The sequence below is a fragment of the Saccopteryx bilineata genome, chromosome 9 (assembly GCF_036850765.1).
Source record: "Saccopteryx bilineata isolate mSacBil1 chromosome 9, mSacBil1_pri_phased_curated, whole genome shotgun sequence".
Taxonomy (NCBI): domain Eukaryota; kingdom Metazoa; phylum Chordata; class Mammalia; order Chiroptera; family Emballonuridae; genus Saccopteryx; species Saccopteryx bilineata.
Window position 1 is genome coordinate 94,024,223 of NC_089498.1, and position 26,345 is coordinate 94,050,567.

The 26,345-nt window shown below is 45.2% G+C and overlaps 1 protein-coding gene across 1 annotated transcript in view; it reads right to left on the reverse strand.

Annotated features, from left to right (window-relative positions):
- ALOX5 (arachidonate 5-lipoxygenase) overlaps positions 1 to 26,345 on the reverse strand; it is a 61,888-nt gene that overhangs the window by 15,593 nt on the left and 19,950 nt on the right. The window contains exons 4-7 of the mRNA XM_066243599.1: positions 23,659 to 23,781; positions 13,540 to 13,646; positions 12,611 to 12,783; positions 10,836 to 10,982 (exon numbers count right to left, since the gene is read on the reverse strand). Coding sequence (XP_066099696.1) covers positions 10,836 to 10,982; positions 12,611 to 12,783; positions 13,540 to 13,646; positions 23,659 to 23,781 — 550 coding nt within the window. The remainder of the gene's footprint in view (positions 1 to 10,835; positions 10,983 to 12,610; positions 12,784 to 13,539; positions 13,647 to 23,658; positions 23,782 to 26,345) is intronic.

Genomic DNA, 26,345 nt, shown 5'->3' on the forward strand with positions numbered 1-26,345 from the left:
GCTCAAATATAGAGCATGTTGCTTAATTTTTTCCACGCTAGAACTTTTCCTAGAGCAGAAAAATTCCAAAGGTGGAATCCGCCACCCCCAATAGACTGAAAGAGGCCTCACACTGAGGCATCTGCTGTGCGGATTCTGCAGTGTAAAAGATCTGCCTCCTATAGAAGTCTATTGGGGGTGGCGGATTCCACCTTTGGAATTTTTCTGCTCTAGGAAAAGTTCTAGCGTGGAAAAAATTAAGCAACATGCTCTATATTTGAGCGGAATCTGCTGCGGCCTCCCATTGACTTGAATAGGAGGGGAAGAAATGTGTTGGAAACTATCATTTCTCACCTCTTATTGAAATCAAAAGGAGGCTGCGGCGGATTGTGTGGTAACCCGAGATTCTTGGGAGCTCTCTTCCACAAAATCTGCCGCACTCCCAATGAAATCAATAGGAGGCGGATTCAATGCCGGAACCGCTGATGTCAGCAGTTTCCTCATTCAGAATATGGGAAAATAGTGGGAGATATGGGAGATAATTATACATTGGGGAACAGTGTGAACTACATCTTATAGTGGTCTCTTATAAGACTGAAGTAGTTCACACTGTGTAAATGTATGGTGCTTTGTGTAAGTGTAAGCTGCTTTGTGTACTGTGTAATAATTGCACACAAAGCACCTTACACTTACACAGTATTGTGTGTATGGTGTGTGTACTGTTTTTACATTATTAACCTTTTTTACACCAGCAGGCTGTCTCACAGGCTCTCTTGGCTCTCCGCCTCTTGCCTCTCCGCCTCTTAGGCTTCTGTCCTCCAGCGCTTGCTGCACCCACCCACTGATGACACCAGCAAGCACCGGACACACGTAATGCGCTGCTATGGACTGTGGAGAGTCCCCCCCCCCCCCCCCCCCCCCGCTTCCCCCGCCCTTTAGGCCCCGGACGGATGATGCAATCACGTCTGTGCATGACTGCAGGCATTCAGTTTGGAACGCACGTCCATAACAGTGCGTTCAAGCTGAATAGTGCTGCTGCAGACGGTAGCGCGGCTTCTCAACGGCCAAAGCCATCAGAAATATGTATTTTCCGATGGCTTTAGGTGACCCCTCTGTTTTAGTCGTTTGACCCCCGCTGGGGTTGCGACCCACAGGTTGACAACCGCTGCCATATAGCCTCTACAGACTCGTCACTGACTGATGGCCTACCAGAATGGGGTTTCTCCACCAAACTGCTGGTTTCCTTCAACACTTATCCCACCGAGTAATGTTATTCCTATTGGTGGCGCTTCGTTATAAATGCACCGATATTCATGTTGCACTTTGGTCACGGATTTGAATTTAGCGAACCACAGAACACACTGAACTTTCCTCTGTACCGTCCACATCGCGACTGGCATGGCCGTGGGCTGCTCCGCTGTATACAGTGTTATGTCATCATCTGTGAATGCGCACATGCTGCCACATCATCCTACAGAAACTGGGAGGGTTTTCTTTTTTTCTTTTTTTTTTTTTTTTTTTTTTTTTTTTTTTTATTTTATTAAATTTAATGCAGTGACATTGATAAATCAGGGTACATTTGTTGAGAGAAAATATCTCTAGATTATTTTGACATTTGATTGTGCTGTATACCCCTCCCGCAAAGTTAGATTGTCTTCTGTCACCTTCTATCTGGTTTTCTTTATGCCCCTCCCCTCCCCTAACCCCTCTCTCCTTCTTCACCCCATCCCCCCTCCCCCAACCCCCCCGCCCCTGTTGCCATCACATTCTTGTTCATGTCTCTGAGTCTCATTTTTATGTCCCTTCTATGTATGGATTCATCTCAGTTTTTTTTTTCTGATTTACTTATTTCACTCCGTATAATGTTATCAAGGTCCATCCATGTTATTGTAAATGATCCGATGTCATCATTTCTTATGGCTGAGTAGTATTCCATAGTATATATGTACCAAAGTTTTTTAATCCACTCGTCCTCTGATGGACACTTGGGCTGTTTCCAGATCTTCGCTATTGTGAACAATGCTGCAACAAACATGCGGGTGCATTTCTCCTTTTCGAGCCCTTCTATGGTGTCCTTGGGGTATATTCCTAAAAGTGGGATAGCTGGGTCAAAAGGCAGTTCGATTTTCAGTTTTTTGAGGAATCTCCATACTGTTTTCCACAGTGGCTGCACCAGTCTGCATTCCCACCAGCAGTGCAGAAGGGTTCCCTTTTCTCCACATCCTCGCCAGCACTTATTCTGTGTTGTTTTGTTGATAAGCGCCATTCTGACTGGTGTAAGGTGATATCTCATTGTGGTTTTAATTTGCATTTCTCTAATGATTAGTGATGTTGAGCATTTTTTCATATGCCTATTGGCCATCTGTATGTCCTCTTTGGAGAAGTGTCTATTCATCTCTTTTGCCCATTTCTGGATTGGGTTGTTTGTCTTCCTGGTGTTGAGTTTTGCAAGTTCTTTATAAATTTTGGTTATTAACCCCTTATCAGACGTATTGTCAAATATGTTCTCCCATTGTGTAGTTTGTCTTTTTATTCTGTTCTTGTTGTCTTTAGCTGTGCAAAAGCTTTTTAGTTTGATATAGTCCCATTTGTTTATCCTGTCTTTTATTTCACTTCCCCGTGGAGATAAATCAGCAAATATATTGCTCCGAGAGATGTCCGAGAGCTTACTGCCTATGTTTTCTTCTAAGATGCTTATGGTTTCACGGCCTACATTCAAGTCTTTTATCCATTTTGAGTTTATTTTTGTGAGTGGTGTAAGCTGGTGATCTAGTTTCATTTTTTTGCAGGTAGCTGTCCAATTTTCCCAACACCATTTGTTAAAGAGGCTGTCTTTACTCCATTGTATTTCCTTACCTCCTTTGTCAAATATCAGTTGTCCATAAAACTGTGGGTTTATTTCTGGGTTCTCTGTTCTATTCCATTGATCTATATGCCTGTTCTTATGCCAGTACCAGGCTGTTTTGAGCACAATGGCCTTGTAGTATAACTTGATATCAGGAAGTGTGATACCTCCCACTTTATTCTTCTTTTTTAAGATTGCTGAGGCTATTCGTGTCCTTTTTTGGTTCCATATAAATTTTTGGAATATGTGTTCTATATCTTTGAAGTATGTCATTGGTATTTTCATTGGTATTGCATTGAATTTATAAATTGCTTTGGGTAATATAGACATTTTAATGATGTTTATTCTTCCTAACCATGAGCACGGTATATGCTTCCACTTGTTTGTATCTTCCTTGATTTCTTTTATCAATGTTTTGTAATTTGCCGAGTACAAGTCTTTAGTCTCCTTGGTTAAGTTTACTCCTAGGTACTTTATTTTTTTGGTTGTAATTGTGAAGGGGATTGTTTCCTTAATTTCTCTTTCTGACTGTTCATTGTTGGTGTATAAAAATGCTTCTGATTTCTGAGTATTGATTTTATATCCTGCCACTTTGCTGAATTTATTTATCAGGTCCAGTAGTTTTTTGACTGAGACTTTAGGGTTTTCTATATACAATATCATATCATCTGCAAATAATGATAGTTTTACTTCTTCTTTTCCAACTTGAATGCCTTTTATTTCTTCTTCTTGTCTGATTGCTGTGGCTAGGACTTCCAGGACTATGTTAAATAAGAGTGGTGAAAGGGGGCACCCCTGCCTTGTTCCTGATCTTAAGGGTATTGCTTTTAATTTTTTCCCATTGAGTATGATGTTGGCTGTGGGTTTCTCATAGATGGCTTTTATCATGTTGAGGTATGTTCCCTGTATTCCCACTTTGCTGAGAGTTTTGATCATGAATGGGTGCTGGATTTTATCAAATGCTTTTTCTGCATCTATTGAAATTATCATATGGTTTTTCTCCTTCTTTTTGTTTATGTGATGAATCACATTGATTGATTTACGAATATTGTACCAGCCTTGCCTCCCCAGAATAAATCCCACTTGATCATGGTGTATGATTTTTTCCATATATTGCTGGATCCGGTTTGCTAATATTTTGTTGAGGATTTTAGCATCTATATTCATCAGAGATATTGGCCTATAATTTTCTTTCTTTGTGTTGTCTTTGCCTGGTTTTGGAATCAGAATTATGCTCGCCTCATAAAAGGAGTTTGGAAGTCTTCCTTCCTCTTGAATTTTTTGAAATAGTTTGAGAAGGATAGGAGTTAGTTCTTCTTTGAATATTTGGTAGAATTCCGTTGTGAAGCCATCGGGCCCCGGACTTTTCTTTGTTGGGAGTTTTTTGATAACTGTTTCGATCTCCTTTGGTGTAATCGGTCTGTTTAAGTTTTCTGATTCTTCCAGATTGATTTTTGGAAGATTGTATGTTTCAAGGAATTTGTCCATTTCATCTAGGTTGTCTAGTTTTTTGGCATACAGTTCTTCATAGTATTTTCTTACAATATTTTGTATTTCTGTTGTGTCAGTTGTTATTTCTCCTCTCTCATTTCTAATTTTATTTATTTGAGTCCTCTCTCTCTTTTTCTTGGTGAGTCTACTTAAAGGTTCATCAATCTTGTTTACCTTTTCAAAGAACCAGCTTCTAGTTTCATTGATCCTCTGTATTGTTTCTTTAGCCTCTATGTCATTTATTTCTGCTCTGATCTTTATTATTTCCTTCCTTCTACTACATTTGGGCTTTACTTGCTGTTCTTTTTCTAATTCTTTTAGATGCAGGGTTAAGTTGTTTATTTGAGCTTTTTCTAGCTTCTGAAAGTGTGCCTGTAGTGCTATGAACTTCCCTCTCAGCACTGCTTTCGCTGTGTCCCATAAATTTTGAGTTGTTGTATGCTCATTGTCATTCGTTTCTAGGAATTTCTTTATTTCTTCTTTGATCTCATTCTTAATCCATTCATTATTTAACAACCTGCTATTTAGTTTCCATGTGTTTGAGAATTTTTGAGCTTTTCTGCTGTGATTCATTTCTAGTTTCATGCCGTTGTGATCGGAGAAAGTGCTTGATATGATTTCAGTCTTCTTAAATTTGTTGAGAGCACTTTTGTGCCCTAACATGTGGTCTATCCTAGAGAATGTACCATGAGCACTTGAAAAGAATGTATATTCTGCTGCTTTAGGGTGAAAGGTTCTGAAGATATCTATTAAATCGAGTTGATCTAGTGTTTCCAATAAGTCTGTTGTTTCTTTGTTAATTTTCTTTCTTGAGGATCTATCTAGTGATGTTAGTGGGGTATTGAAATCCCCTACTATTATAGTATTGCTGTTGATCTCGCCCTTTAAATCCATCAAAGTCTGTTTTATATATTTGGGTGCTCCTATATTAGGTGCATAGATATTTATAATAGTTATATCTTCCTGTTGGATTACTCCCTTTATCATTATGTAGTGGCCTTCTTTATCTCTTACTATATCCTTTGTTTTAAAGTCCAATTTGTCTGATATAAGTATTGCTACCCCAGCTTTTTTTTCATTTCCATTTGCATGAAACATTTTTTTCCATCCTTTTACCTTCAATCTGTGTGTGTCTTTTGTTCTAAGGTGTGTCTCTTGTAGACAACATATGTACGGGTCCTGTTTTCTTATCCACGCAGCTACCCTATGTCTTTTGATTGGATCATTTAATCCATTTACATTTAAGGTTATTATTGATATGTAGTTGTTTATTGCCATTTTCTTCTTTAAAGGTGTATTCCTTTTTTTTTTTTTTCCTGTATTCTTTTCCCACTTTATCTGTTTACACCAGGCCCCTTAATATTTCCTGCAGCATTGGTTTGGTTGTAATGAATTCCTTGAGTTGTTCTTTGTCTGGGAAGCTTTTTATTTCTCCTTCAATTTTAAATGATAGCCTTGCTGGATAAAGTAGTCTTGGTTGTAGGTTCTTGTTCTGCATTACTTTGAATATTTCTTGCCATTCCCTTCTGGCCTCAAGTGTTTCTGTTGAGAAGTCAGATGTCATCCTTATGGGGGCTCCTTTGTAGGTGATAACTTTTTTTTCTCTTGCAGCTTTTAATATTTTCTCTTTATCGCTTAGCTTTGGTATTTTAATTATGATGTGTCTTGGTGTAGGTTTCTTTGGGTTTCTCTTTAATGGAGTCCTCTGTGCTTCTTGGATTTGTGAGAGTTTCTCTTGCATTAATTTAGGGAAGTTTTCAGCTATGATATGATTGAACAAAGTCTCTATCCCTTGTTCTTTTTCTTCTTCTTCAGGAACCCCTATGATGCGGATGTTATTTCTCTTCATGTTGTCACAGAGCTCTCTAAGAGTTTCCTCTGACTTTTTGAGTCTTTTTTCTCTTTTCTTTTCTGCTTTCATGCCTTCATTCCAGTTGTCTTCTAACTCGCTGATTCGATCCTCTGCTGTATTTATCCTGTTTTTAATTCCTTCCATTGTGGTCTTTATTTCTGATATTGTATTTGTCGTCTCCAACTGATTCTTTTTTATACTTGCTATTTCTTTATTTAGGTTCTCAAACTCCCCCTCCATTGTTGTTCTAAGATCCCTAAGCATCCTTACAATCATTATTTTGAACTCCGCATCTGGAAGTTTGATTATTTCCATATCACTCAGTTCATCTCTCGAAAGTGTCTCTTGTGGTTTCATTTGGATTGCACTCCTTTGTTTTCTCATCTTCTTCTTCTTTTTTTTTATTTGTAGAGTTGATTGAGTCTAGGCTTGGTGTTGTCTGCCTCCAGTTTTCCGTTGTGTTATTTTTAGGTCTTCGTGGGTTTGTATCAGCTATTATTTGTAATCCACTTTCGGATTTGGGCAGCTTTGAAGTCTTGATTTGTTTGTTTTCTTAACAGGTGATAGTCTTGTTAACTGATCTCAGCAGGGGGCTTCCTTGAAACTGTATCCAGGAATGCTGTGGGTGTAACCTGAGATGCTGAAGGTCTCTTCCACCAACTAATCTCACTGGGGGCAGGGTTTTTTCTCAGCTTCAGTAGGGGGAGGTGTATCTCAGATCTCCATGGAGACCTGAGTTACTGCCCCTCCTCCCCACTTCTTGTTTTCAGCTGTGTCTTGTTGTGCTGATTGGAGCTGGATAGATGTCCGGAGATCTCTGATCCGGAAGCACTTCAGCTCTGTTTTGTGAAAGGTTCAGTCCCTCCCCCAGCTATGGCCGCCTCCAGCACGAATGAGTCAGCTTTTTTATTTCGTTTCTTGCATACTTAGCCCCTCACAGTCTGTCCCTCTCCCTGTCTTTTCCACTTGGGAGATAAGCTGGTCTTTTCAACCCACCTTGCTCCCTGGTCGCCAGGTAAGTGGCTGTGAGCAGTAGTTTCTGCTCTTTTTCCTCTGTGAAATCCTCTCTGGGCTCTCAGCCTCACCCCCCTCCTTCCCTTCCTGTAAGCAGAGGAGATTCAGGCACTCCTTACCAGGATTATTGTGGCTTCCTCTTTGCTCCTTGGTTTTTGAGAGCTGTTCTTGCAGTTCAGTGTTGATTTTTCATGCTGATTTTTTCTAAATTGATTTGTATTCCAGTTTGGTGTTGAGAGCTGGGCGTCTGTGCATCCGCCTACTCCGCTGCCATCTTCTGATCTCCTCTTTTTTTCTTTTTTTGAAGAAGCATTTGATTTTATTTTTTAAATTTTATTTATTTATTTATTTTTTACAGAGACAGAGAGTGAGTCAGAGAGAGGGAGAGACAGGGACAGACAGACAAGAAGGGAGAGAGATGAGAAGCATCAATCATTAGTTTTTCATTGTGCGTTGCAACACCTTAGTTGTTCATTGATTGCTTTCTCATATGTGCCTTGACCGCGGGCCTTCAGCAGACCGAGTAACCCCTTGCTGGAGCCAGCTACCTTGGGTTCAAGCTGGTGGGCTTTTTTTGCTCAAACCAGATGAGCCCACGCTCAAGCTGGCGACCTCGGGGTCTCGAACCTGGGTCCTCTGCATCCCAGTCCAACACTCTATCCACTGCACCACCACCTAGTCAGGCGAGGGTTTTTCTTTTATTAGGTGCAGATTTCACATTTCTATCATCTTTTGTTGCTTTCCTGTGACCGGTCAAAAGTGCGCCATGACTTTACGGACACACTGTATAATGCAAGCCGCAGATAGAATTGTAAATTTTTAGGCAAGCACAGTAATAAAAGTAAAAAGAAACAAGTAAGGTTTATGTTAATAATATAATTTTAAGTTACTTATCTAAAATATTACCATTTCAACATGAAATAATATAAAATTATTAATGAGATTTTTACATTCTTTATATGGGTATTATATTTTATTGTTAGCACGGATAAAAGTTAATGGTGTTTTTGAGAGGTACATTTATTGAAACCTTGCTAAATTAACTATAATTCTAGTAGCTTTTTAAACAACTAGAGTCCCTAAGGTTTTCTAGGTCCACCATCACATCATTACCAAAATGTAGTCTTCTCTGTATTTTTCCATATTTATTATTTTATTTTCTTGTTTATCACATCCAGGACAATGGTTTATTGTTTCTAAGTTTTTCAGTGGAATCTTTGGGGTTTTCTATATACAGGATCATATCATCTGCAAAAAGTGATACCTTTACTTCTTCTTTCCTGATATGGATGCCTTTTATTTCTTTCTCTTGCTTGATTGCTTTGGCTAGGATTTCCAGTACTACATTGAGTAAGAGTAGAGAGAGTGGGCAGTCTTGTCTTGTTTCTAATTTTAGAGGAAAAGTCTTCATTTTTTTGCCATTTAGTATGACATTAGCTGAGGGTTTGTCATTATGTTTAGGTACTTTCCTTCTATACCCATTTTATTGAATGTTTTAAAATTAAATGGATGTTGTATCTTATAGAATGCCTTTCTGAATCTACCAATAGGATCAGATGATTTTTTTGTTTTGTTGATGTGGTATATTACATTGATCAATTTATGTATGTTGAACCATCTTGTGCCTCTGGGATGAATGTCACTTGATCATGATGTATTTTTTTTAATGTTTTGTTGTATTTGATTTGCTATTATTTTGTTTTCGATTTTTGCGTCTGTATTCACTAGAGATATTGGTCTATAGTTTTCTTTTTTTGTATTGTCCTTGCCAGGTTTTGGTATGAGGGTTATGTAGGCCTCATAAAATATATTAGGGAGTATTGCTTCTTCTTCTATTTTTTGGAAGGCTTTGAGAAGGATAGGCACCAAATCTTGGATTGTTTGGTAGAATTCACCAGTGTAGACATCTGGTCGTGGACTTTTATTTTGGGGGAGGTTTTTTTTTTGGGGGGGTTGTATTTTTCTGAAGTTGGAAATGGGGAGGCACTCAGACTCCGGCATGCGCCCAACTGAGATCCACCTGGCACGCCCACCAGGGGGCGATGCTCTGCCCATCTGGGGCATCGCTCTGTTGCAACCAGGGCCATTCTAGCACCTGAGGCAGAGGCCACAGAGCCATCCTCAGCGCCCAGGCAAACTATGCTCCAATGGAGCCCTGGCTGCGGGACAGGAAGAGAGAGACAGAGAGGAAGGAGAGGGGGAGGGGTGGAGAAGCAGATGGGCGCTTCTCCTGTGTGCCCTGGCCGGGAATTGAACCCAGGACTCCTGAAAACCAGGCTGATGCTCTACCACTGAGCCAACCGGCCAGGGCTGTTTCAGTTTCTTAAACACAAGTCTTTTCTGTAATAATGGGCTGGGACTCTTCTTGAGGAGACCTGCCCCAGAGCCTGGGTGATGTGGGGAAGCGTTGTCACTGGCTTCATGCCCCCATCCCTCTGTTTCCCTATCTGAGGAAAGAAGTCCCTAGCAATAGTGTCTGTCTACGTTGCAGGGTTGTTGTGATGATGACACAAATAGAGGCATGTCCTCACTTAAAATCCTGCTGGCAAATGTCGCAGAATCCAGGATTTTTAAGATTTTAGCAGTGCATATATTTCATTAGGTGACACATCTCTCCCCACCCCAGGTCTGGGGAAACATAATATTTGACAATCAAACATATTCATTTTCCTGCAGTGACATATGAATTTCACATTGAATGGGCTATTAAAATAGCCTCTCTCTCAATGATTCAGAACAAGTTTTGATAAGAACAACTTTGCTACCAGTTTTTAAAAATCCTGGCAGCATTGTAATGCTTTAGATTTCAGAATTGAGGGTAAGGGATTGTAGACTGTGCAGGTTAACCCTTAAGGATATTCTTGCCATGTGGTTGGCACCTAGCAAAATCAGCTGCTGGTATGTCTACAGCACTGAATGCCTGGTTCACGTTTGGCTCAAAGTACTGTTTGCTGAATGCTTGTCTGCCTGTTCCACATGGGCCCCTTTGCAGACCAACCCCAAAGACCTACACTTAATCCTGTCCCGAGGGGTTGTTTCGTGCTGTCTGTATCCCAGCCCCACAGTGTGGCAGCATCTGGTGCTTTGAGGAAGCTCAGAGCATCTAGGAATGGGGAGATATGAAACTCTGCCCTCACCTGCCTCTCTGCCACACTGCTTGCCCCTCTCTCTTCTTCCCTCTGTCCTTGGTGGAAACAAATATTTGTGGGCACTCGAAGGCAGCCCAGGACTGGCACAGTTCCTGACTCGCCTCCATGGTGCCTCTCAATGGCTTCAGCCATCAGCTTATGTCAAAGCATTGGCTGCCTGGCCCAGATGGCATTTTGATTTGAAGTCCTTGTTCAGTGTTGGGCGAAGTATGTTATCCTAGAACAGGTCCTCTAGAGCACCTTGCCTTGCTAGGTATTTCTCAAGTGTGTCTTGAGGAGTGGAGCCCTCTCCATCCCTGTGGATAGCCCTCCCACAGCTGGGAAGAGGCCCTAAGTTCTTGTTTCTCCCGTCTGCCTGGTAGAGCTCTCAGCGCCCTCCCTCAGAGACGCAAGGCGGAGCTCCCCTCCTCCTGGAGGTTCAGGTGGAGCTACCTGAGTCCTTCCTCCCTGAGTCCTGTGTGCTGAAGGCAAAGCACCCAGGAGAGGAACAAGGCCGGTAGCCTACCTGGATGGCAATGGGAACCATCTTGTTGGCCAAGTTCTTGTACAGCAAGCAGATGGGTGCAGCTAGAAACTGCAGTGTGCAGGGGTCTGTTTTGTTGGCATCGATGCCATCCAGCAGCTCAAAGTCCACGATGAAGATGTTCCCTTGCTGCAGAAACAAGAGGAGACGTGTCCAAAGCAGTGTCCGCTAGAGGCAGAACCTAGAATAAGGCTCATAGGGGAGGGGAGGCAGCTCTGGAGGCCCCTGACAACTCAGGGGAATTCAGAATTTGTAGTTCTTTTGTTATTCCACTCAAAAGCTGGTTTATGTCAAGAGTTTCCAGGTTGTAGGGCTTTTCCCACGAGGTGAGGGGATGGCTGTGGCCAGTTTTGCATTTGTTGTACTTGAAATCAGCCTGACTCTTACCTAAGATGTTGAAAGCCCACTCAGGGTGACAGTTTAATAAGTTTAAAGCACATAAAGTTTAGATGGAATAGGTGAGACAAGTCAAATAGCAAAGAATATCACTGTGGGACTCTAGTTACATAAAGTTCAAAACTAAGCAGACTCTACTATCAGCCCCCTCCTTGGGAGAGAGCAGGAAAAGGGGGTCTTTCAGGGTGGGAGGTTCTGAGGAGGATCTGTAAGGGTAGGGTTTACAGAGGCAGGCAGGGGTCTCCAGGGTCAAGATAAAGTCTCCAGGTGGGGTGCTCTTCTGGGGCGGGGAGAAGCTTCAGGGGCTGGGGGTTGTCTGTAGGAACAGTGTGCTCTGTGTCCTTGTCTGAAGATGCTGGCACAGTGCGATGGGTTACTTGGTGCAAGTTTCTTGAGCTTGCTGACACTCCTGATTTATGCTCTTTTCTATAGTTATATGCACTCCAGATCAAAGGTGACCGGGATTTGGGGAAGGTAGAAGACTGCCCTTTTCTGACTATGCTGAAGTGAGGCACTTCGTAAGCCCGTGCATGTGCACATGTGTGTGTATGTTTCAGATGTACAGCATAATGGTTATTTATATAAGGTCTACCGGAAAGTTCTGTCCGTTTCTATCACAACAAGTTTCGACATGTAAGCACATGTTTATTTGGCGCATGTGTGCCTCTCTATTTTTATCACTTAATGTATACATACTGACGTAGCAAATTAACTAAAACAAAGTTGATTCATGTTAGTCTTATGTGTGAAGCAATAGTGTGCCCATGGCTACTGATAAAGTTCATTTACGCCACTGTAATTTTTACGAATTTCAACAAGGAAGAAATGCTACAGAAGCATGTCTGTCGCATCCACCATACTCCCCGGACTTAGCACCCTCTGACTGTCACTTCTTTTTGTCCTTACAAAATTTTTTGAAGGGCAAAAAATTCAAAAATGAAGAAGATCTCAAACAAGCACTGGTTCAATTTTTCACATCAAAAGATAAAACATTTTTCAAAAATGGGATATACAAACTGCCCTCACGCTGGTGAGAAATCATTAATAATAATGGCAATTATATTATTTAATAAAGTTTATTGACAGTAAGAAAAATTTGTATTTTGTTTTATTCCAAAAATGGACAGAACTTTCCGGTAGACCTTATATAACTTAAGAAGTGATCCCTGGGATAAGTCAGTATTCACCTGACACACATAGTTATGATATTGCTGACTATATTCCCTATGGTGCACCTCACATCCCTAGGACTATTTTGTAATGGCTTTGTTTTAAGTAAGTGATGGAGGCAGTGTGTGACCTGGCCATCTAAGTTGGGCTTCTGATGTGTGGACCCCTGATCCCAGCCCACCAGGTCTTACCTCGACCTCCTGCTCCAAGGTGAGCTGCCGTTCCAGGCTGCACTCCACCATCTCCGTGGTCACCGGGAGCTTCTTGGGCAACTTGCTGCAGCGCTGGATCAGCACGGGGTTGCAGCCATTCAGGAACTGGTACCCAAACATGAGGTCTTCCTGCCAGTGGTTCATGACCCGCTCTGTGGAGGAGAGAATTGTGGCCCAGCTGAGGTCCCAGTGGGGCAGCCTACGCCCTGCTAGGCCTCTTTTCCCAGACACTCCATAGATGGCTGGCTGACCACAGACTCCGCCTCCACTTCCAGCTGCCCGTGCCCCTGCCCATCACTGGTCAGGCCTGGCACCACTTATCCTCCCTGCGCCGGCCCTGAGGACGTTCCTGGGGCACATTTTTCTCAAGTACAAAACCAAAACCAGGTAAATGGGACTGTGATAAACTAAGAAACTTGTGCGCAGCAATGGAAACAAACAACAGGGTGAAGGGCAACATACAGAATAGGAAAAAAAGAGTTTGCAAAGCAGACATCTGTCTGATAAGGGGCTACTGCTCAAAATATATAAGGAACTCCTACAACTCAATAACAAAAAAACTAACAGTTCAGTTAAAAAATGGGCAAAGGACTTGAACATACACTTCTCCAAAGAAGACACAAACGGCTAGCAAGTACATGAGAAGATCCTCAGTGACACTAATCATCAGGGAAATGAAAATCAAGACTAACTCACACCTGTCAGGATGGCTATTACAAAAAATGAAACAAAGGACAACAGGTGAGGATGTGGAGAAATTGGTATCCTTGTGCCCTGTTGGTAGAAGTATAGACTCGCAACATCCCTGGGCAGCTGGGCCTGGTGGTCCAGCCATACTGGACCAGTGTGGGCAACCCTGTCCAAGGCTAGTCTCCTCGGCACCATGAGAACCCAAAAGGCATACTCACCAGAAATAGTGTTGCTGATCTTGACGAAGATTTTTTCAAAATCGGCAAAGTCACTCCAGGAAGACTGGAACATGTGCATGAAGCGATTGATGAACAGGTTCTCCATCCTGTGTGACAGGGAACAGCGTCACCCCCCACAGGCGCTGGGCATCCCTCGGCAAACCCCTTCACACCATGGTCATGTGGAGCCTCAGATAACACATGGGCAGTGGAGATGAGGCCAAGGCAGCCCCTGGGGAGAGCTGACCGGCCTTGTGGAACCAGGATGGAAGCTGGCACCCGCGGAAGGGAGTGTCTGTCTGCCATCAGGAGCACCTGCGTGCCTCTGGCCCTTTACACACATATGTCGTCCATGCTTCCATTCACTCCTTTATGCTTCCAGGGACAGAATGCCAAAAACACTTAAGCTCAACGGACCCTCCTGGATTTGAGGGAGGGGGATTAGAGGTTCAGTTGAGTTTAACACTTACTTACTTTCTACCTAACCCTGGCTCTGTGCCTGATACTGAGGACACCATTTCTGAATGCTCATGACACAGGATAGCAAAATAACCCAGGAGAGGAGCTTGATAAGTTCAAAGTGCAGGCTGTAAGCAATAAGGAATGAGATCCAGATAGCCTGAGAAATCCGAGAGGCTTCCTGGAGGAGGCATGTGTGGGATGAGCCTGGGAAAGGAAGAGAGGAAGGAGAGAGGCTTCCCAGGCTTCCTTACAGAACACAGGCAAGGCACAGAGGTTTGGGAATTCTGGCCGGTGCTCACTGTGACACACACTGCCTCAATTTCTCTCTCTGGCACACATCTGGCTGAGAGTGATAAGCAGTCACTTGCTGCCTCCCCACCAGCAGTACTTCCTGTTTGTGCTTCTAGTGCTCAGGCTTCCTGGACACTGTTTGTTGTGCTTCCCTCTTTCTCCTTCCAAGCATATGGGGTGAGTGCAAGCTTCACCCAGCATGTGACCACTCCTCCTTCAATGTCAGGGAAACTTCCCCTTCTGCAGAACAAGCTGGCCCTGGGATGCTGTCTCTGCAGTGCTGACAGCAGATGATAACAAACCCATCAGTGTGGGTACCTGTGTACTGCCTTATGTGCATGTCAGCATGGATCCACACTAAACCCAAGCCCCCGAGCACCAGAGGGGAAGCATTGATCACTATCTGAGAGGCGTGTCAAATGCCCGGGGCAGAGAACCATGCCAGAAGTGCTTCTCCAGTGGGCTCCCCTTCCTGCCCCACCTCAAGAGTGTCAGGCAGAGACAGTCCCCTCCCCAAGGAAGCAGCCCTAACTGGAGAGGGCCCCGCACCCACCCAGGACTCTCTCCTCGCATGCTGGGCTGTTGCTGGCTGAAGCATGATCACGGGGAGTTTTGAGAGTCCTAAAGCCTCTCATGCTGTCCCCTTTCAGTAGGAGTAAAGGACTGAAGTTTGGGTGTTTTATCCAGAGTGAACCTGGCTAACAGAGGTCTCTGTTATCTATCCCAGAGGAGCCACCTATAAGCATGCAGAGGGCAGCAAGTCCAGGTGACCAAAGGTTGGAATTTGGCAGATGAGCAAGAGATGACAGACAGGGGAAGGCCACCTAAGGCAAAACCTGACATCCTGCTTGCAGGCTCCCCTTCTGGATCTGTGTCAGTTTAGAAACGTGTCTCTCCACTATCACCCTGGGATCTTTAGGAGCCCACCCTGCTCAGGAGAAAGTCCTGGGGCCATGAGGCCCACAACCTCTGTGAGCCTCCACTTCTCCTCAAGCTGCCTGCAAGTCACTGAGATGCTGTAATGCTCAGAAGGGGCCACAGCACAGCCTAGGCCGTGAGCCAGATGTGGCTCTTTTGATGGCTGCATCTGGCTCACAGACAAATCTTTAATAAAAAAAATAATGTTGGCCTTGGCCAGTTGGCTCAATGGTAGAGCGTCGGCCTGGCGTGTGGAAGTCCCGGGTTCGATTCCCGGCCAAGGCACACAGGAGAAGTGCCCATCTGCTTCTTCACCCCTCCCTCTCTCCTTCCTCTCTGTCTCTCTCTTCCCCTCCCGCAGCCAAGGCTCCATTGGAGCAAAGTTGGCCCGGGCGCTGGGGATGGCTTCATGGCCTCTGCCTCAGGCGCTAGAGTAGCTCTGGTCGCAACAGAGCAATGCCCCAGATGGGCAGAGCATCGCCCCCTGGTGGGCATGCCGGGTGGATCCCGGTCGGGCGCATGCGGGAGTCTGTCTGACTGCCTCCCCGTTTCCAGCTTCAGAAAAATACAAAAAAAATAAAATAATAATGTTAAAAATATAAAACATTCATTTCCTACCACTCATGTTCATGGTTGCAAGTGCCTAGAGCCAATCACAGCTGTCCTCCGGGACAACACCAAATTTTTATTGGATAATGCCTAACGTACACGGGTCCTTGTATGGCTCTCATGGAATTACATTTTAAAATGTGTGGCATTCATGGCTCTCAGCCAAAAAGTTTCCTGACCCCTGACCTAGGCAGTAGTGGCCACACACAGGAGGGCTCAGCACCTCCATGCTGGGGGATAATGCCACACTGTCCTTAAGTCCACAGCTCGTACACTCATCACTTGCACCCCAGCCCCTCACCAGAAAGGAAGAGCTTTCACAGCCTCCCCTCCAGTGAGCAGACTGGGGAGCCCAAGAATGGCCCTGCTAATCTTCTTTCAGCCATTTACCTCCTTCCTCATCCTCCTGTCTATTTTCCTCGTTAGTGAGTCTCTGGGGACAGAAACCCTTGCTAAACTAGAGGAATAAATCTCACAGTGACGTGGTGTCAGTCTGAGAGTAGGAAGGACTCGTTTCTGGGAGAGCAGAGGCCTTCCCAGGTCCCCACAACCCCACAGACCTGAGGATGGCCCAGGGACAGATGGTACCCAGGAAGGAGATCCTGGGCCTGGGACCTTGTGGGAAACAGGAGTGAGTCACTGTCCACAGCCCAGGCATTCCCCACTGGGTCTCTTTGAACTCAAGACACCGTGAGTTGTGGCCATATTTTGAGGAAGCTACAGGTCCAGAAAGAAGTGGAGTTAGGAGGGAAATATTTACATGTCCTCTGGAGACAAATATTTCTATGTACTTACAGACAACTGGAGTGCAAAGGACTTCAAAGATCTATTACTGTAAAAAGAGGAACCTGCAGCCCAGGAAGAGCAAGATCCTTCAAGGTCACATAGCGCAGGAGCATGGCCAGGTGCTGGCACAGCCAGGTGGAGGCCTGCACTGAGCGGCTGGCCTGGGCTGGCAGAAGCAGGGGCTCTTGTTTCCTCTACTTCCCCTGCTACTGGTCTCCTAACAGCTTCTTCATTTTCCATTTCACAGTTTTTCTCTTGAGAGTGGGGGGTGCAGACTTTACTGAGGATGGCTGGCCTTGTTCCAGGCAGAGCAGGTGGCCTGGAGGAAATGAGTCACCAGTTACTCAGAAGTGGTGCGGAAGCGGACTGCGGGAGGCAGAGGTCTAATGCGGAAGGCCTCTCTGGTGACCTTAGCCTAGAGTTTCAGTGTCCTATAGGCAGGACTGGGCTTAGCTATAGGCACAATAGTACAGCTATGGCGTAAGCCGTAGGGCAGGGGTCCCCAAACTACGGCCTGCGGGCCACATGCGGCCCCCTGAGGCCATTTATCCGCCCCCGCTGCACTTCCGGAAGGGGCATCTCTTTCATTGGTGGTCAATGAAAGGAGCACATTGACCATCTCATTAGCCAAAAGCAGGCCCATAGTTCCCATTGAAATACTGGTCAGTTTCTTGATTTAAATTTACTTGTTTTTTATTTTAAATATTGTATTTGTTCCCGTTTTGTTTTTTTACTTTAAAATAAGATATGTGCAGTGTGCATAGGGATTTGTTCATAGGTTTTTTTATAGTCCGGCCCTCCAACGGTCTGAGGAACAGTGAACTGGCCCCCTGTGTAAAAAGTTTGGGGACCCCTGCCCTAGGGACACAGACCAGGCCCTGGGTCTGGATTCTGTCTATCAGGAACCAGAGCAGGCTGCCAGGCATGAGTTGGGCACCCTTTCCCCATAAGACCACTAGGAGGCGGCACCAAAGGGCCTTGGAGTCCCCAACACCATGTTGGGGTCTGGACACAAGAACCCTGGATGGAGTTGGGAGACTGTGTGAGGCCAGGCCCTGGCAAGAAAGGGCAGCTGAGGTGGGTGTGGTCAGTACAGTGTTAAAGACCTGCCCTGAAATCCCAACCCCAGCATTTCCCAGCCATGTGTCCTTGGGCAAGTCCTACCCTCACTGTACCTCAGTTTTCCCCCTCATCCTTGAAATAAGCGTAATGATTGTTTTTGCATCACAGGGCTGGCATGGTATACATAAAGTATCAGTATAGAAAAAGAAATCAGCAAGGATCAGGACTAGTACCATGATTCTCACGTACTGTTAATATTAAAGTCTGCAGCCTTCGGCCATGATGCTCTGGAAGGACGGTGGTTAAGTCCATAATCCAGACTGGGGCCTTCTGTCTAATGCACTCATCCCCTTTCTTCATAACCAATTCATGGAAGAATCTTCACCTGTTGATTCCTCTTTACTTCCCCTCTTCTTTGCTTCCCCCTACCAAATTTTCTCACTCAGGGAACTGGTGACTTCCCTGTGGCTGTACCCAAAGGACCGAGTCAACCCAAGACTCCCCTCGTCTCTCCGAAGTGTCAGACAACAACCCCTTTCTTCTAGACACTAAAATGCATAATGCCAAGCTCCTGGACTCTGTCCCTGCCTCACACCCCCATGGTCTTGAACTCTACAACCCTCCCCAGTAAATGTTGGGCTCTTTGCCCACCTTTCTGCCTTGGCAGCCTCGACCTCAATTCCTTACCCAGGCTCCAACTCCGGTCCTCCGGAGTCACTAGAGTCCTTGCTCAGACTTTCATCCCCTCTGCCCCTCCTATCAGTGTGGTGAACTCCTATAAATCTTCAAAACACAGGTTGGGCTCCTCTCTTGGGAAGTGTTTTTCTGCTGGTGTCCCCCAGAGTTGCTGCTTCCCTTGCCTTGAATTACCCCCAGAGCTCTTTTCCTAAGGGTGCACCATCCACAACTGTGTCCTCACTAGACTTTGAACCTCTTGGAGCTGAGACCAATGGGCCAGTTTTATTTTTAAGTGAGAGAGAGAAAGAGAGGGACAGGTACAGATAGGAAGGGAGAGAGATGAGAAGCATCAATTCATAACTGCAGCACTTTAGTCATTCATTGATTGTTCTCATATGTGCCTTGACTGGAGGCTCCAGCAGAGCCAGTGACCCCTTGCTCAAGCCAGTGACCTTGGGCTCAAGCCAGTGACTATGCGATCATGTCTATGATTCCATGCTCAAGCTGGCGACCTCAGGGTTTCAAACCTGGGTCCTCAGCATCTCAGGCAAAGCTCTATCCAATGTGCCACCACTCAGGCATCCAAGAGGCCACTTCTGATTCATCTTGAGCCCCATCCCCAGAAGTTCAATAAGTATTTGTCAGAGGAGGAGCAGCCAGTAGCCTCCCATCCAGGCCTGCTCCCTGGGGGTGGAGGAAGCCCTGATGAGTGAGCAAGCAGGTGGGTCCTGTGCCTGAGAAGTCAGCTCTCAGCTGCATCTTGCTTTCCTGGGCTCTGGGATGAGAAGATAGTCCTCTCAAGTACACAGAATGGAGATACTAGAAGAAACTCACCTACAGTGCGCCAGACGTCACCATGGGGATATTGCATGTGTGAGTTCTTTTAAATCTCATAACAATTTTTATCAGCAACGCATCATAGGACACATGTTGCAACACATCATAGGACACATGTTAGAGGAAAGAGACTTGGGGTCAGAAAACTTAATTCTCGAAAGATGGCACAGCTAGCATTTGAATCAACCCCAGCATGCCAGGCTTTAAATAAGCAGCTTTCTTCTTTTAAGGGTAACTAGAAATGAGATCATTTTAATAGGCTTATAGATTTCTCCCTCAGGAATGCAATCTATGACATGGTACTGCAAATATGGTCCATGGGCCAACAGCTTAGGCATCACCTGGGGGCTGATGGGAAGTCAGACTTATCCATTGATAAGAATCTATGGACCAATGTTCTGCGGTGGCCCCCACACACAAGGCTGTTTGAAGGATGGTATCTGGACCTATGTTGCCCCACTGGAGAGGAGGTCTGAACTGCTTGTCCTTGCCGCCCCGGGAGAAGCCCAGTCGTCCTAAGATGGGCCTTGCAGAAACAGCCACATGAAGTTTAACTGGCACTTTCTCTTTTGAGTTGTTTTTGTTTGTTTGTTTTTTGTTTTTTGTTTTTGCATTTTTCTGAAGCTGGAAACAGGGAGAGACAGTCAGACAGACTCCCGCATGCGCCCGACCGGGATCCACCCGGCACGCCCACCAGGGGCCACGCTCTGCCCACCAGGGGGCGATGCTCTGCCCATCCTGGGCGTTGCCATGTTGCGACCAGAGCCACTCTAGCGCCTGGGGCAGAGGCAAAGGAGCCATCCCCAGCGCCCGGGCCATCTTTGCTCCAATGGAACCTCGCTGCGGGAGGGGAAGAGAGAGACAGAGAGGAAGGTGCGGCAGAGGGATGGAGAAGAAAATGGGCGCTTCTCCTGTGTGCCCTGGCCGGGAATCGAACCCGGGTCCTCCGCACGCTAGGTTTTGAGTTTTTTTTGAGGGAAGAATTAGTGTTTTCTTTTTTGAATCCCAGGGCAGGCCTAAGGCAAGCATGGGAGAGAGGCCCCAGAAGAGAAAAAGCAAAAGCTAAGAGTGCTGGGACCTAGAGAACCCTGGAACCAGGCACGTAGTGGGCACTCTGTAAATGCCAGCAGAGCTAGACTGCAGAGCATAGCAGGACATAGCAAGAGAGAAGGTGAGAAAGGGGGAAAGGTTAATGCACCTTTAACCCTGGTTCCCACACCTGTGCTCTGAGCAGTACCTGAACCCCTCTGAGGAGGCTGGAGACCATGGGGACAACAATATTAAGCAGATTTCCGCATGTCGGGGTTCCTCAAGCCCTTACAGTTTCTAGAGCAGAAGTTCCCAGTGTGGTCCCCAGATCAACTACATCTACACTCCCTGGGACCTTGTCAGAAAGGCAGATTCCTAGGCCCCATGTCTGGCCTCTGGAATTGCACACTTGGGGTGTGGGTCCAGAAGTCCAGGCTTTAACAAGCTTCCAGGAGGTTCTGATGTAAGCTATAGTTTGAAAACCACTGTTGGGAAGGTTACAGTATTTTCAAATTAAATTGATTATAGAACAAACCCCTTTTTAGAGTAACACTACTTTATGCTTTGTGTTAACTCTTGCTTTTATTCTATGACCCATTTTAAACAAGAAAAAATATGCTACTTTAGCAAATATCATTTTAAAATGTTTAGGTTTAACTTTTGAATGAGATTTCTTTTCACCCCTTACCTTTTCTCAGAGAAATTTCTTTTCCAATGGGATAAAACTCTGGTTTCATAACAGTACTCAATAGACGTAAATAGGATTGGTATATAGAAATATAGGCATCAAACCCTGGCCGGTTGGCTCAGTGTTAGAGTGTTGGCCCAGCATGTGGACATCCTGGGTTCGATCCCCAGTCAGGGCACTCAGGAAAAGCTACCATCTGCTTCTCCACCCCTCCCCCTCTCCCTTCTCTCTTACTTTCTCTCTCTCTCTTCTCCTCCTGCAGCCATGGCTCAATTGGTTCAAACGCATTGGCCCGGGCACTGAGGATGGCTCCATGGCCTCCACCTCAGGTGCTAAAATGGCTCCAGTTGCAACAGAGCAAGGGCCACAGATGGGCAGACAATTCCCCCCCTAGTGGGCATGCCAAGTGGATCCTGGTTGGGGTGCATGCAGGAGCCTGTCTCTGCCTCCCCTCCTCTCACTGAATTAGAAAGAAAGGAAGAAAGGGAGGGAGGGAGGAAGATAGATGCTGCTAGGCCCAGTGTGACAGGCTGGGAGAGGGGGAGGTGGCATAGAATCTGTAACATTAAATGCACAATCAGAATTGAGAACCACTGATCTAGGCACCATTAGCCATGGTGGGGATATGTGAGAAGAAAAGGTAACTGTATGTGTGTGAAGTGAGGGTCAATGAAGTGGCAACAAAGGCCCCTGAGAAGCCAGTTGGGTCCCCCTCATGTCATTTTGTCAAAGTTTACTCAGCACCTAGTCTGTAGCAGCTACTGTGCTAAGCTTCTGAAATACAAAGAAGACTATGACCTTAAGGCATACAGAACAGACATAGGAAAGGCATAACTTACTCTTCATTCCATTATCCATTCATCCATCCATCCATCCACCCAACATCTGCTCATGTATTCATCTCTCCCTCCCTTTACATTCATCCATCTATCCTTCCACCATCCATCCATTCACTTCCATCTTTCCACCATCTATGAATCTACCCACCCACTACCCATCCCTCTACCATCATTCACCCTCCACAATCCATCCACCTTTTATCCATTCATCTACTATCCAACTCTCCACCAAAGCAGTACCCTCTCCCTTGACCTTACTGCCTCTCCTTCTTTATCATTTTTTTCTACAAACTTCTCCTGTCACAAAGGCCTTCTATTCTGATTGTCCCATCTGGTCTGGGCTCTACCCTACTAAAGTCACATGACTTTGACTCAACAATGCCAAACCTTGAGTGGGAAGTGAGACATTTAATTGCCATGATGTTTTTAGGGAGCCAGATGTTGGGTACTGCTCATTACTAACCCAGACGTTTGGTTTTAATTTTCCCTCTAGTTGATCCTAATTATAGTGGTGGCGGGGAGGGGGAAAATCCCCAGCTTTGGACCCAAATAGACCTGGATTTAAATCCTGGATTTGCCAATTTCTTCCTAAATAAGTTTAGGCAGACAATTTGATCTGGACTCAGCAGAACCTCAGTTTATTCATCTGAAAACACTGTACCTACTTCTGAGGGTTGCTGCGAAGGTTAAAATGGATGATTCCATGGAGAAAGCATCCACACCTGGGGACCCTGGCATTTAGCAGAGGCTGGTTAAGTCAGGCCCTGATTATACCCACCCCTCAACTTGGATGAAGCTTCAGAGGGACAAATGCATACAGTCTTCCTGACGTGCAGGGATTCTCTGGAGGGAATGGTTGAGGGTGTGTGTGTGTGTGTGTGTGTGTGTGTGTGTGTGTGTGTGTGTGTGTCTTTACAGTTCTTCCAAAATATCCAAAGGAGGAAGTCCTTGGCACAGGCCTTTCAGAAGTCTAACTAAATAAGGCACCCTTCTCAAAAAAACAGCTATGCCTAGACAGATGTTGCCACCAAAACTGATTGGGTTAGTGGTTCTCCAACTGTTTGCTTCCTGGGCACGCCCACTGGGGGCCAGTGTCCTACCCTGGGGGACTCAGCTCCTGGCTGTGAGGTCGGGAGGTGCTGGAGCTCCCCAGGGCATTCTAAGCTCTGTCAGGATGCAGAATGAGAATTTATGGTTTTATGGATTTCCATAATTGTGAAAATTCCCTGAAATGTCAAGGTAGAGATTCAGAAATCCTCCCACTAGCCCTGGGGTGAGGTTGGGGCTCCATATTTGTAACAAGCATCCTGGAGCCTCAGGGTTCAGCCAACCTAAAAAACCCTGCAGTAGTTCAGCCTCCAAGAGGAAGCACAGAACTCTGATCTCTACCATTTATCAGTAGGCACTGTGGGCTGGGCACTTGACATCCTGATTCCTCAAGTTCCTCAGCTGAAAATGGAGATAATGACTGCGCCTCCCTCATGGGGTTGTTGTGATGGACAGATGGGGATAGGGATTGCATGACAGGGATAAGCACAGGCATGGTGGCCATCATTACTGCAGAGCCCTGCCACCTAGGTGATGGCCTGGGTACTGCTGACCCTTGGGCTGGGTGTAGCAGGTATACGGTGTGGGTAGGAATGGGGCATTCTAAGTAAAGACCTCCACTTTGGGCTGAAACATAGCCATGTTCAGTGTCTGTAGTCTTTCAGGTTATAACTTTTTTAACATACAGGATATCCTGTGATTGTACATTGAGAGTCCACTCTGTGACCAGGATATAATCAAAAGCATTTGGGAAGAGGTTAAGGTATGATGCTCCCTAAGCCCAAAGGCCCCATAGGGAAAGGAGTGAGGGCCATCCTTCCAGCCCTAGCCATTGAAGTTTCTGCCCAGGGTCCTTAGTTCCCATAGACTCACGCCTTAGAGTAGTTCAGCACGAAGTCCACTCCCTTCTCACTGTCAAATTGGATGTCACGAGGTAAATCCTTGTGGCATTTGGCATCGATGCTCAAGGGGAATCCGGGGTTCCATTCCATCCATCTGAGCAAGCAAAAGGAGAAGATTGAGCTAAATGCCTTTGGATTAGGCACCTCAGGATGGAGACTGCCCATGTGGTATGAGGATGTGCCCACCATCAGGTCAACACATTAGAGCTGAATGTGCATCCAGTGAGCCAGCCAGGTCTCAGGACCTTCCTGAGATCCTGCGGCAGCCCACTGTGCTGTTCCTTGAGCCCGAGGCCCCTTAAATCTGAGATGGTGCTCAGAGCAGAGGGACAGCAAATGGGAGGTGTGCACCCCTGTATAAGAGGAATTGAAGAAGAAAGCATCAGAAGACATCTATTTGAGATGACTCTGAGCAGCAATTTCTCCCAGTGTTCTCCACCAGCACAGAACTGTCTTGCTGGGGACCAGTTACATGTGGTGAAGACTGCGCCATCATGCCTGACCTGCGCATCCAACATCCAGCAGCCTGCTCAGTGCCTGAACTGCGTGTAGTGGTCGGGCAAACACAGTCGTTGTGCTTGCGCTGTGGGGCCACGGTGGCAGCTGGCTCTCGCACCAGGCACAGGAGCAGGTTTAGAGATTCATTTTTTCAAAAATTTATTTTGAAATTAAATTTAATGGGGTGACATTGAACCATAAGAGTGCATAGGTGTCAGGCAGCTCCCTCTTTTTAACAAAGACCATATACTCTAACCAGTCAAAGTTTTTAGATCCTGGTATCTGTGAAACTTAACCTGTAGCACTGAAAATTTCTGGGGTTTTTAAAATTTTAATTTTCTTTTTGTTTATAGCCAAAACAAAACAAAACAAACCTCACCAGTTTCTTTAGAGTAAAGAGAATGATCTTGTATTTGTTTAAAAACCAAAATTTACATTCTGAGATTTCAATGTTTCCATTTATATTTCTAATTCTCCTTCTTTTTAAATCTCTCTTATGAGAGGAAAGTAAACATTAAGGTTTCTGGTCATTAATAAGTCTTGAGTCCCTTTTACTGTCACAAAAATTTCTGCTGTTTCTTGTGATGTTCTGTTGTTCCCGGAAGTCTCTCATGAGAATCATAGGTAAACAGGAATCGCATGTGATCACGCTTAGAGCAGATACATTTTTGAAAAGCATTTCTCGATTTTCTGAGTAAATCCTAGGCAGAAAAAACTGGCACACCTATATATATATGAATTAACTTTCAAAATGTTAGAGAGGAGAATGTGTGTGTGTGTGTGTGTGTGTGTGAGAGAGAGAGAGAGAGAGAGAGAGAAAGAGAGAGAGAGAGGAGGGAGGAAAGGAGAGGTGAAGGAATAGAAAAGAGAAGAGAAATGCTCCCACAAGCTCACAAGCTTCTGGGAGAAGAAAGCTAATCTAATGATCATGAGTTTTCTTACTTGCTATACTGAAAATGGAAAGACAGTGTAAATAAAGTGTTTATAGATGAATTTTTAGATCATCATCTAGATTCTAAGCCTTGTATATCAAGTCAAGTAACCCAGAAAGTCCAGAAACAGACCCAAGAAAATATGTGAATGTAATATAGAATTAGCTAATGTTTATTGTGTGTTTTCTTTGTGCCAAATACTATTTTACATGTTTTCATGCAGAATTGACCTATTTAATTCTCTCAAAAATCCTCATATGAGGTAATACTACTATTCCGTTCATTTTATAGATTGTGAGGATTGATGCACAGAAAGATCCAACAATGTTCATAGAACACAAAGGAAGTAGCTCTAAGTGGGAGCTGAGCCCAGGAACTGGCCGTTGCGCATGTCACCCCAAGGCTGAGGGAAAGAATGTATGATGTAATAAATGATACCAGAGATCTCTGACCCTTACTTCACATCATGGCATCACCATGTAAAGCAGTGATCCCCAAGCCCCGGGCTGCAGACTGGTAGTGGTCCGTGGGCCATTTGGTACCGGTCCGCAGAGAAAGAATAAATAACTTACATTATTTTTGTTTTATTTATATTTAAGTCTGAACGATGTTTTATTTTTAAAAAATGACCAGATTCCCTCTGTTACATCCATCTAAGACTCACTCTTGATGCTTGTCTCGGTCATGTGATACATTTATCCGTCCCACCCTAAAGGCCGGTCTGTGAAAATATTTTCTGACATTAAACTGGTCCGTGGCCCAAAAAAGGTTGGGGACCACTGATGTAAAGGACTTGAATATCATGAATAATAAAACTCAGCCTCTCATAAATAAATTATAATGGTAAAAACCACATGGCCGGCCCTGGCCAGTTGGCTCAGCAGTAGAATGTCGGCCCGGCATGTGGAAGTCCCGGGTTTGATTCCTGACCAGGACATACAGGAGAAGCGCCCATCTGCTTCTCCACCCTTCCCCCTCTCCTTTCTCTCTATCTCTCTTTTCCCCTCCCACAGCCAAGGTTCCATTGGGGCAAAGTTGGCCTGGGTGCTGAGGATGGCTCCATGGCCTCCACCTCAGGTGCTAGAATGGCTCCGGCTGCAGCGGAGTGACACCCCAGATGGGCAGAGCATTGCCTCCTGGTGGGTAGGCTGGGTGGATCTTTGTTGGGCACATGCGGGAGTCTGTCTGACTGCCTCCCCACTTCTAACTTAGGGGGAAAAAGAAATTA